The sequence below is a fragment of the Strix uralensis genome, chromosome 15 (assembly GCF_047716275.1).
Source record: "Strix uralensis isolate ZFMK-TIS-50842 chromosome 15, bStrUra1, whole genome shotgun sequence".
Lineage (NCBI taxonomy): Eukaryota > Metazoa > Chordata > Aves > Strigiformes > Strigidae > Strix > Strix uralensis.
The window spans coordinates 20,029,044-20,041,896 of NC_133986.1; the positions used below are offsets into that span (position 1 = coordinate 20,029,044).

Below are 12,853 nucleotides of genomic sequence, written 5' to 3' on the forward strand. Positions count from 1 at the left end.
AGTATGAAGATCAAGTCTTAGGACTGGAAGAAATAATGTCTGGAACTACAGCTGGAAGAGATGTCATGTCTTTGGTAGACAAATGAAGAATGAGTGATGGAATTAAGCAGTGGATGATGCACGATCCTAAAGGAGAGGAGGTGAAAAACACGGAAGAGTACTAACACCACAGAGTCCAGAGTGCACGACTAAGTGAGCTGGCAGTGGTCAATGAAGACCAAGTCCGGTGAACAGCATCTCTAGGGAGCAGAGACACCGACCCATGGCAGTAGGTCAAAGAGGCAAGAACAAGGAAACAAGCAGCAGTGGGATTCAGTGGGTCACCAGTATAGATTCCGCAAAGGGGTCCAGCTAGAAGCCAAAAAGACGGATAAGTGAGAGCTCAGTAAATTCAAAGACTTCATTACGGAGGCCCAAGTAGAGAAGAGGGAGTGTGGGAGTGATTTCTGGATAATGTGACAAGCGACTGATTTATCCTGTGTGCACGAAGCTGAACAATAAGTTGAGGGAGGTGAGGGACTGTTAGAAGAAAGGGGAATATTGAGGACAAAGAGCAAAATAAGAGGATTTTTTAGAGTCCTCTTAGATTTGACAGCAACGTTCTCTTTTTAAAATCTACTAGGTTTCGGAGCAAGGATAGTTGGAGACAGTCCTACACTTGGAGGATGGAGAAAGCTCAGGTCACATGAAGGGTAATTTCTGTCACCAGCAGTTTGTTGTAGCCAGTTATACCAGACTTCGTGTTCCTCCACAAAGGTCGATGTTCTGCCAGCGCCAGAAAGTTAAACTGCCTGTCATGAAGCAATTGCAGACTTGATTCTTGCTACAACCACGTTCATTTTTTTGGTCACATTTACAGCCCTGTCTTGTTCCCTTCACTAGTTAAGTGATAAAATTAGACAAGGTTGCCTAATAGTTCTGTTCCTAGTTTAAACAGGGAACAATACACTTATGTTTTTTAGAAACAATTACGAACTATTAGTGCTAATTTTGGCGTACCCAGACTAACACACTTTAAAAGGGAGTAGTAATCTGTTAAAAACGTCAGCTACTGTCTTGAATAGCAGTAAGTTTAAGTCACCTTGACTTGGACACCTCAGGCCCCTTGATTTTGACATAGCACTGAGGGATGTGGTGTAGTTGGGATCTGTCAGTGCTGGGTTAACGGTTGGACTAGATGATCTTCAAGGTCCCTTCCAACCGAGATGATTCTGTGATTCTAGGGCTCACAGCTGGGAAGGAGCATGATTAGATGCGATTGTGCCTGCCCACATGAACAAACGTGGGTACTTACGGCATGAGGTGACAATCGGGTAGTAGTTCTGGGGACACTCATGCAGTGTTTGGCAGAGTTGCTCAAACAAGCAAAAGATTGTTGAATGCCTCTGAATATCCAAGCTCCTGCTGCTGAACATTTCCAGGAATACTGACAATATGCTGCTGTTTGTTTCACGTTTCATGTGGGAGGCTCTGTCTCGCGAGATGTCAAAACACTTCTTTCCCTTCCTTTGTTAGAGAGACATAAATGAGTCCCCTACTGATTACCCGTGGGGTTCTGAAGTGGCTCGTTGGTTCCCAAGAGCTTGGGACACACAGGGGCTGCTCAACACAGCGATGCAGCCAAAGGTCATGCTGCATTCGGAGCGTGTTTCCCAGCCAAGCTGCACCGAGCAGCTCTGAGGTCTCTGTCCTGTATTTATAGAATGCAACGCTGCTTGCAAGTAGCTTAATTTTTGTGTGAACAAGTAATTGCTGCTCTAGCGTGTGGTATCTAGGGCTGGTAATTAGTATTAAACACCAAGTTTCTATCTTTGTGCAATAGAAATGTTGTGGAGCTGATATTCTTGTATGTATTTTGCAGGCAAGCCCAGTTTTGAAGGCTAAGTAGGGCTTATTTGCCAAATTCCTGCAAGATCAGACAGGCTGGGATAGGGTTCATGAAAATAAACAGACACCCAATCCTTGTTGCAGACTGGTTTTAGCAATTCCTGATCTTCTGGTTTTGTGAATGTGACAGAGAACTAGGGGATGGGGTAGGTGCCTTTTATACACCTTTTTCCTCCATCACTTCAGAAAGTGGTGAATAAGATAGTTTTATTCTAAAATCATGTTTAATGGGTGGTTTGGATTGCTTCAGCAGTAATCCTAAAGTATAGTTTGATCTAACAGAATCAATGACTGGGGTAGAGGGAGATGGGTCTAATTTGTTCTCAGTTACAGTGGTCTAAATAGACATGAAAGGCATTACACAGCAGTAAAAGCGAGCTGAATTTGCTCACTTTAGTGAAGCTAATGCGTTCTCTGCATGCCTCTCGAATTACTGCCTGGTTAGTTAAAAGGAGAAGTGTTCAAATATTGATCACAAAGATGTTGGGGATGAAGCAAATTTTAAAAATTAATGCCTACTTCTCATTTCCTAATGATCTCCACCTGTAACTTTAACCAGTCCTGGTCGGTAAGGAGTGTAATGCATCTCAGGGTAACTTACATCCTAAACTATTAGAATTTTAGTCATGTTTAAAATCACTTTGTAAGCTTTTGTAATCTTCAGTCATGACATGCAAAAGTCACCTGCTTGTGTTTCTAATCCTTTTGAGGTTTGAAACACTATTGAGAAAGGCTGTGAGTTTGGTTAGCTGAAGGTATTAAAAAGAAATCAATAAAATGTTCTAATCTGAAACAGCTCCCTGACCTAGAGGCTTAATACAACTGCAAAATGAGTCTAGTGCTTTTCCTCTAACATGCGTTGCATGTGTGCAGCCCAGCCCACCTCCTTCATCCTGCATGGATGAAATTATACGACTATGCATTATATGACTGCATGGATGAAAACTGCAACTTCCCCCTAAGAGGGGCCCAACGGACCCTGTTTTTAACTTGTTCCCAGTCACTTAGGAATTGTTAAAAAGAGGAAAACCATTTCTCAAGGCACAAAGGCTTCAGAGAAGAAACTGCCCCCCAAAAAAGGTGCTCAGGCCTTTCACACTTGAAGAAGAAATACAGTAATGGCCACTCACAGGTCACTGTGTGCACACTGGGTATCCATGCTCCCAGCCAACGCTCCCCTTGGATTTGGGATCAGCCAGTCCCACAGAAATCAAATGCCATCTAAGTGTGGTTCTATTTCTGGAAAATTTTTTTCCCCTTCTTTAAGCGAAAGTTGCCATAGACAGTCATACTTTGTGATCTCAGGGTGGGGATGGTCTCTGAGCTGATAGTAGGAGAAATGAAGAACTATGCCAGAGCTTAGATCCCTCACGTCTGAGCCTACTGCTTTAACCGTGGCATCATCCTTCTGCTCAAGCTCTGAAAAATACTTTTGTGAAGAAAGGAATGTGAATGCAGAGAGGAGAAGCAGAAGGACTCATGATTTCTGTTACTGTCACGTTTTCCACGTCATGTTTTTTTCTGAGGCTGCTGTCATGGTCCATAGCTCAACCAAGGACTGATGTCTACTGAGCCTGTTAGAAAAGTCAATGTTGAGATTGTCCTATATGGCAACACGGTTAGCTCTCATGTGGGGGTTTCTGAGAGCTGTCTTTTAGGAGCCAGAATGCAAACAGCAAGCCTGGGCTGGGACTTCCCTTTCAGGAAGTCCCCTATATGCCCTAATCCTCCTATCAGTGATTACACTCTACTGATTAGGCATGTAAGGGATAATGATTATTACTGAACACAAAAAATAGTACTTGGCATTTACATAGCACTATTCAACTGCAAAGTGTTTTACATAATTAACCATGCTGGGACTGCCTTCTCTGCACCACTGCAATAGTCTATTCCTAAACAGTTTTGAAAAAGACATGTGAAAACTAATTATGCAGAGCGGTAAAAATGGATCTGTGGGAGCTCTTTGCTTTTCTCCTCAGCGCCCAGCACAGGGAGCACAGAAACTTTAACACTACGGTGCTGTCAAGACAGCACATGGTAATTTCATAGTTGCCATGTTAGAAAAGAGAGTGATGTAACGTGACTGTACATGGCTTGTGAGATGGCACTTTCCTATTATCATCTGGGCTCTTAAGACCTAGCTAACATTAGTTTCATCTGAAACTTATAAGATACTCTTTAAACTGTAATAGGTTTCAAGGCCAAAGGAATCATTAAGACAACTGAGCATGATCTGTAGCACTACACAGACCACAGACTATTGAGTCCTGCCTCAAACCCAAGCTTGTCACTAACAAGCCTGTTTCTTTTAGACAAAAAACCTGTCTTGACTTCAGAGAAAAAGAATCCACCTGCTGTACAATGGCATCCTACCATCAGATATCTGCATCTTGAGTTTTCTGCACTTGGATCCATTACAGAGCCCTTTTCTTTCAGAGCCCTTTTCCCTTCCTGCTGTCTTCTTAAGGACTGCAATCACATCACTACTTCATTTTTTCCTGGTTATATAAAGCTTTTAAAATTTCTCACCATAACATAAATATCCAAAATCCTCATTATTTTTTACATCTTTTCTGAACCCAATCCAATTTGAAAAACATCTTGAAAAAATGTGACTAGGTGAACTAGACCTATTGTTACCCCCATTTACAGAAAGGGAAGCAGAAGCATGGGGTTTATATCCCATGTGTCCTCCAAATAATGCTTTTTTCCCCCCACCTTTGCTATATGCTTTTATCAGTTCTTGGGGTGTCACTGAAACCAGATTAATACTTACTGCAAACATCTTAATATTTTTACTACATTTTTACTAAGCAGAGTTAAGTTGTTGTAAAAGAGTAAAACTTCTAATACTGTTTGATATAAGCAGTGATATTAAAAGTTTTATCTGTATTTCACATGGCTTACTCTTGGGCCAGAACCACAAAATGAATTTCTCTTGTCAGTAATTGATGCCTTCTCATATTTGATCATAGTACTGGAAGAGAAAAATATTAACAACATTGCAAGATGCTGAGGCCTTTTAAGGGTAAGTGAAAGACCACTCCACATGCAGTTGTCAGCATGCAGGACTGGGAGGCTTATTAGCTTGTTTGCTGGACTCGAGCTGTCTGTCTTTCACACACAGACAGGGCTGTTGCTGTCAACCTACTGCCCTCAGTACAGACAGCTCCCCCAGCCCCAAATGGAGTCTGTTAGTGACCCCAAATTTTTAATTTCTCAGACCTTTTCTTAGGAGCCTGCTGCTCCTGTTATCTTGTATTGTACAGAAGAGTATATGTGAATCTTGACACTACCAGACTGAAAGATGTTCAGCATCTCAGCCCAAATGGCAACAAAGGAAGTAAAGCATAAATGAAGAGGTTTATCATATCAGAATGTGGTAGGTAGCCCATCCATCATTTCGAATAGTTCCTATAACCTTGGAAGCATTGGGAGAGGTTATCATCTTTGGCCGATTTAAGACATCTGAGGCAAGACTAAAGCCCTGCTTGTCTGTCTGTACCACGCTAGCACCTCTGGAAGAGAATCTGAGAAAGCTATGCAAGATTTTATGAGTGAAGCCAAGGCAGTACAACAAGTGCTTCTTCCTAAAGCAGAAGAAATGTTGGAACTCTTTTCCTCATTCAAGAAGCGGAGAAGATCAAACCAGAAAGATCACCCCCAAGAGAACTGAACTGAATATGAAAAGAGAAGGACAAAGCTAATAAACCTGAGCTGTCAGTGATGGTGTTTCCTCAGCAAGCCAGACAAGGACAAAAGGAGGAAGCCAGCTATAGTGTTCACCAGTCCCTACGAGACAAACACTGGCAGAGTGCTGTCAGCATCAGAAGGATGCAACAGCGGTGGCAACATAGCAAAAAGCATTCCCAGCCCATCTGTGATGGAGGATGATTGAATTCTGCTGGGAAAAACGTACTGACTGTAAGGAGGAGGTTGTAAACACCATGGCTGGTTTCCATTTTGACCGCACTAGTGGAAACCAACAATAGCAACAGAAGGAGACAGGACAGAAATGAAAAGGGGTTGAAGTCATTCTTTGTTACTGCACTATTGCTCTTCATTCCAACACAAGCTGTCCCTTTGACTTTAAAGAGAAGGTACTGCTTGTTTCCTGGTTGACCAGCTCCTTCAATCTCCACACAGCACAGAACTATGTGATATTTAGGCATCAACACAATATAAATTTTTAAAAGAAATAAGCTAATCTGGTCAAAGGATAAATAAATAAAAATTCATTTGTTACAAAAAGCAGAGAGTTTACTTGCTAATGTGCTGACTGGGTGGAAGAGATTGGCTTGGGATCTGGAGGTTTAATTAGGTTCACACCCAGAACCTGCTGTTACAGAACTCAGAGGGCAAAGAGGAATTAAAAAAAAGCTCAGACTTACATCTGTTTGAATGATGCTCCATGCATTAGTTAGGCCAATATTTCCATCTGTCCCATACAAATGAAGCCCTTTCTTCAGATCCCGCTGAGCATACTTGTCAATCTAAAACCAACAACAAAAAGACACAAAACTCAAAATTTGCCGAGTACCACATTTCAGAAGCAACGTGCGCGGAGCAGGGAGGTGTTGGACAACAGTCCTATACTGAAATAAATAAAAAGTTAACTGACATTTCCTAACGCCTTTCTCCAGTGGAGCTGGTATCTGTTATGGGTATCTGCATTTTGCAAAGAACATGAGGAGTTCCTGTTCTGAGTTAATGTTCATGTTTTCCATCACAGACCTCCAGGATATCTTTTCCCTTCTCACTTAACCACCAAAGTACTATAGAGAGACTAGATTCAGTTTAATCACTCATTTTTTGCAAACGAGGCCTGTATATGAAAACATTAATCTACCCACAGCATTTCCTTTTAGCTTAATATCTTTAATTGTGACCAAGTACCCCTCAGCACCTTCCACATGCTTCCTGGGAGATCAACAGTGGCATTAACATTGTACTGATGCTCTGAATTGTGTTCATTATATCAGGCAGGCTACCCCACTTCTTACAGCAGGATGGACATCGTTCTATTGAAGCAGCAGGCAATGAGCTACCCAAACTTCAGGACAAATAGGATTTAAGAATTGAGTTACTAAATGGAGCTGCTCTTAAATAAATGCATTTCTTGATGATTTAATGGAAGCACAAAGTTCTGCTTTAGAGACTTTTGCAACTAAAGGTAACGTTTTCTTGTTGAGTGTCTCTGCTGGTAAAGCAGGCTGCTGTTGGCTCCACTGATCACCACCAGGTAGCATCCAAAATGATGGCAAGTGCCTCTCTCCCAGTCTAACCACACATACACATTTCTACAGAATCCAGCAAACGCAAAAAAAGAAATAAATAATAAACAGATATTCACGGTTTAACCTGATTTTTCTGTTGTAAATGAAAACCACTGAGTAGTGCTGCTCAAATACGCCTGTATTCCCCCTTCCCCTGCGTGCTTGTCAGTGTTACTGCTCTGTTCAACATCAGAAGGGTGAGCAGACCTGTCCCATTTTCTTCTCCATCAATCTGCTACAAATCTGACTGCAAAACCCAGTGCCACTCTGAGATATTTCTGCTGCAACGGTCAAAAGGGAAGCCAAAATTAAATTCACAAGTTGCTTCGTGGGGACAGTCTAAGTTAATACACAACTCTATTCCATACTGGACAACAGACCGAGATGGTGTATTCTCTCCCTCTGACACTAGTCATTCCTGCTGCAGGAGGGTCTAAAATGAAGTAAGCAATGCTAATTGTGAGTTAACAGAAGGAACAAAGGCATTCTGCTTCTACCAGATGCTTGGATTTTCCTTTTGTTTTGTTCAGGCAGAATCATTTTCATTTGCTCCTGGAAAAAAAAGTGGATGCAAAGCATCTTCCACAGTGCAAAAGAGGAATTTTCAACCCACTACATCATAATCATTATGGCGTAAATGTAAAATGAGTCCACAAAAACCGATGACCTCAAAAGTTCATCATGTCCAAGAAATCTCTGCTGTATGTGCAGAGGGTTGTCCTTGGTCTCTCCAGTTCTTTTGTTTCCTTCCCAAAAGTTTACCACCGTCATGCTGAGCCACTAATAAAATAGCTGTGGGACAGTACAAGAAAGATGTACAATTTAATCTCAGCACCTTAACTGTCAGGCAAGCACTTTCTCATGGATGACTATCTTGAACAGTAGGTGCTGTGCTCCCACTGTAATTATCAGGTAAGTTGCTTTTGACTTTCCACAGAGATTATACATAGTCACTGGTATGTTAATTAGAAGAGGAAACCAAAGCTGAAAGCTATCATTAAATTTGGAGTTAGTTGAGAAAATTACAGGCAATAAATGATAAGCTTGTATGTGTCAGGGATTCCTAGCATTCATTTAAGAATTAGATGGAACTGGGTTTCAGCTCTTCACTTATCCTCTGCTCCCCGTGTCTCAGCTGGACCTGCGGTGGTCTCGAGCAGAGCCATCAATTAGGATGGAAGGACATGGTTGTGCTGCTAGCCTGACAGAGGCTTTGAAATTTAGTCAGTGTCCTACACAGGTACTGAGGTAAACTCACTGTTGAAAACCTAATTCTTATTCAGAAAGGGACAGAGGTGAAGAGGAACAGCATAGCTGAGGGCAGGCGGGGACAGAAATCTAGCTAGTAGATCTGTTGCCTTGAAGATGAAAGTTCTATTTGGAATATTAATTTATCACACCTGAGAAAAATCTGCCCTGTAAAGTGAGAGAACTATGCATCAGTCTACAGTGCATATCACCACTAATCTGGAACAAGGGAGATACGGCCAAATGAAACAGTGATGCTTATCTGAAGGGCAAATGCCATGCTACAGAAAGGATGCAAAATGCAAAGTTCACATTTCCTCACTCAAATTTTGTTTTGCAAACCAATGCAAAGTGGCACGAGCCCTTTTACCAGAGCTCACAGGCTGCCCTTGTTAATGCAATCTTCATGTCCTGTTTGAGATCAATAATAACTTAATAATAATTTAATAACCTACAATCAACATTTATAAAGTACTTCAAGATCAGGAACAACATTTTGTTAGTCCACATGTGCTTTAGCCTGGTCTCAAGAGATTGCCTCACCAAGCGTTCCTGCTCCTCCTTTGACCTGGAGAAGACACACTAGCGAGCAACTTGCTGAGGCAAAATGAAAGCAGGTCCTCTCGTCCTCATCAAATGAACCCCTTGTCCCTGCCCAAAGAGTGCAAGACCTGGGATCACAACTGGCAACAGATTTCTGTATTCCAGAAACAGTAAATGGCAGAGCATTACTCAAGAAAACAGGCACTATGTGACCAGTTCTCTCACCACTATTTCAAAAAGCCTCAACATCAAGCCATGCACATTGTATGACCCATTATTTTTTGTTTTTAAAAAGGGAAGTGCCTGTTTGAATCTTGCTTGGAAGAGGATATAAGCTTTTTATAATTCCACACCACGTGTGTGTCATTTCCTTATCTCTCTCATCTCTATGCAGGTTGCTACTCTGAAAGAGGCGCACACATGCTGTGAAACGGTATCTCCAGATTTCTCTACTTTTTTACTTCACGTCCACTGCCATGGGAAGGTATCTGGAAATCTCACAGTTTTATACATATATAAACACACACACACACAGAGCTTTGTATTTAATTGAGTGCCTGTAAATTTAGAATTTTACATAGTTCTCCTTCACTAAAGTTTCTAATGGAAAGCATGCTGTTAATGCACCAAAGAGTGCGATTCTGTGAAGAGCAGCTGATTTAAAACCTCTTTTTCACAGTGGTATTCCTTAAAACATTCACACTCTCCTGTTTGCTTACGCTAGGGACAAAAAGGTTCTTCATCATCACCTAGAAATAACCTTGTACAGCACAGCTGAGTCTGTGGACCAGGAGAAAGGGGAAGCAGCATCAGCTTTTGATCTCCTGTCACCTCTGTCTGCAGCTGAGGTACCAGCATGAGTTCACAATCTGCACACATCTCCTCTTCTTAGTTCTCTTCATTTTTGGATTCTTCCTTGGGTGCTTCAGGAACCAGGATGACCTTTCCAACATTCTTCTTTTGTATCTGCCTTGTGGCATCTGCCACCTTATCAAAGGGCCCTACAGAGTCTATTTGGGGCTTGATCTTGCCTTGACTGAACAGGTTACCCAGCTTGGCTACAACACCTCCGACAAGCTCAAATTCTTCATCCATATATCCAAGGTGGTAGCCACACACAGCCTTGTTATGGTGTAGGAGCTGCAAGGCATTGATGCTGAACTGGTTCCACCAGGTTTTAGCCACAGCCACGAGGTGGTGGTTCTGTCCAGTGAGCAGGTTTGCTACCACCAAGTGAGTCCCCCACCATCTGCATCTCTCTTGTTTCTAGCCAGTTAGGTAGAGGTGTTTTTCTTAATGTGTTATCTTGCATGAATTAATCAGTCTTGATGCAGAAGTAGCCTTGGACTTCTAAGAGCACAGATGATAAACAAGACCACTTCTCTCATTGAGGCTCCGATGAGTTCAGTGTCTACGTGCAGTCCTATTAAAAGCACATTGACCTCTACTTGAATAACTCGTGTAAAAGGTTATAAGATGGATATTTTTTCCCCTAATTGAAGCACTGCTTGAAGCCATAGACATATGATTCCTACCGGCTTTGACCAGAGAGTGGTAAGTAAAACTCAGCACCTATTTGTGGAGCATAGCTGGTAAATGCTTCTCCAGGTCATTCTGTTTCCTGCTAACCTCAATTTTGTTTCCCCCTCAAAATATTTTTAGAATAGCAGGAACTTTCCAATATGCCTTTATTCTAATTGTATATTTGATTTAAATGAAAACTCACAAAACACCCCCAGCTGTCTCTTCTGCCTTCAATTTGAGTTTTACAGAAAATGATCTTTCTGAAAATGAAATGCTGCACCACAGTGATTCATTACGTCTCCTGACAAATGATCTCACCCAGCATTCACCAATCTGTCAGCTTCTCTTGTTTGTCTCTGTCCTCAGTCAGGCAAAATGTCTATTGCAAAACAGGGACTGTAAGTACTATATTAAATATTCTGCAATTTTAATCTGCTGCTTTTTCCCATACGCAAGCCAGGCCCTTCACAAAGCACAACTCTATCTAGTGAAGGAGCACAATGAAGCATAATAAAAACTCCCAGCAGGCAAACCGTTACTCTAAATGAGATGCCTATTTTTAGACACGTGGAATACCAGAGATTTCCTTAGAAGAAAGTTTCTGAAAGGTTAGGTAGTAAGAACCTTTTATCAGTCTGGAAGTGAAGCAGAGACAAATTCTTTTCCTCCTTGGGATTCATTGGTCAACAGATGAGAGGTGTAAGCTTCAAGCCTGCACCCCACCCATGTTAATTCCTATGGCTTCTGGCTTCAGGCACATTGGAGGCTTACTTATGCTTATCAGCACCACGGGATTTAAGTTAAATGTGTCCTGTTGCTTAGTGTGGTAACCCACTACAATCCATGACTGCAGGAGAACCACTTCTTAGAGTGGGGCATGCATACTACTAGCACTTTATCTAAGGTAAGATCGAGTTCCCACTGCAATAGGCACAAATACTTTCTCACTGACTTCCATCAGGCCCTAATTTGGCTCTTAAATCTCTCATTGAGAGATCCTATTAAAAAGACTTTCTAAAAAACATGTACTACTCCAAGGTAGGCAAGTCATGTGCAGAGAGTTTCAGGCAATGAAGGAAACTCAGTGTTTGAACTAGAGAAGAAAAAGCTACAAGAGCTGCAGCAGGACTGGAGAGTAACTGCCACAGAGGTCAGGAAAAGTGGCTGGAAGCAGCTGATGCAGTGAGAGGGCAGGGATCTGTCTGGGCCTCATCTAAACTACAGCTGTGACAAAACACCCCTTAAAAAAACCTTACTTAAGCCTGTGTATAAATTCAGGCCAAATTAAAAAGTGGTTCCTTCTTAATCTGTATTCCCCCGACACAGCTACTTAAGCTGTAGCTATTTACACGTAAGGCTTGTTTTACTGTCAGCTTTGTGCCCTCACTGCTTCGGAAATCCGGAGCCTCCAAGCAGAATTGTGGCTGGCTGGCTGACAAGCCCAGCTGCAGAAGCCAGCATCCTTCAAGACGACCACGAGCTGTCAGACTCCACCTTGCCTCCTTGAGTAAGACAACCTAGGAATAATTGAGGCTGAGATAAAAACTGTGTAACAGCAGCAACAACAAAAACCCTGCTTAGCACGGACACAGACAATGCTGAAAGCACTACACAAACGTTCTGCACTGCAAAAACCCAGCGAGGCTCGTAATTATTTCCATCTCTGTATTACAGATGGGGGATTGCAGTAGCCTTCTCAGTTCCTGGGGATGGTTTGACAGATCTCTCACTCTCTAAGTGAAAGGCTTTGGAGTTTATCTACTTACTTTTAAGGCATGAAACAGAAGGCAAGTACTGCTCCCTGAAAAGCCCAGTCCTGTAATTTTGCTGCTGGTAAGGAGGAGGAAGTGCTTTGGAGCAAAACTTCCTGAGCAAACAAGAAAGTTGTATCTGTGCAGAGCACGGGTATTACCAATATTTACAGCTAATATAATGCAAGACTTTGATTGAACTGAAGCTATACCAATACTGAAGAGACAAAGCCCTTCTACTGTCCCAGCACGCTGAGAGGGAAGGTGGCTTCCTCTCTGGAAGAAAGGCCAAAAGAAGGCTCTTGGGGAGATCCTTATTAGCTCCTTTTCAACTTGCTGACAGCATGAGATGTCGCTTAGATTCTGGCATAGCCTTTAGGCAAAGACTAGAGGATCCCAGCAGTGTCCCCACCTTTCTAACCTGCAGGTAAATAGAGACTTTTAATTTCAAGCCTCAGTGCTTCCCTACCACATCATGAACAAAAATTCCATGAAACAACCCCCTAAAGTGGACAAAACCTCTCAGCAGCGTTTCAATATAGGTAAGTAAATATTCTTGACCTTTCTGGTGATTGCTTCCCCTACCTCTCTGCCTCTCCACCAGAACAGGAGAGGCTGTAA

General features: G+C 42.2%; 1 protein-coding gene across 7 annotated transcripts in view; it reads right to left on the reverse strand.

Moving 5' to 3' along the window:
* Window positions 1–12,853, reverse strand: part of TSPAN4 (tetraspanin 4) — a 501,360-nt gene that overhangs the window by 61,624 nt on the left and 426,883 nt on the right. For all 7 annotated transcript variants that reach the window (XR_012631035.1, XR_012631034.1, XM_074885334.1 and 4 more), the window contains one exon: window positions 6,282–6,383. Coding sequence is in view for 5 of the 7 variants with exons in the window: in XM_074885334.1 (XP_074741435.1) it covers window positions 6,282–6,383 (102 nt within the window). In the remaining 2 variants the exon portion in view is untranslated. The remainder of the gene's footprint in view (window positions 1–6,281; window positions 6,384–12,853) is intronic.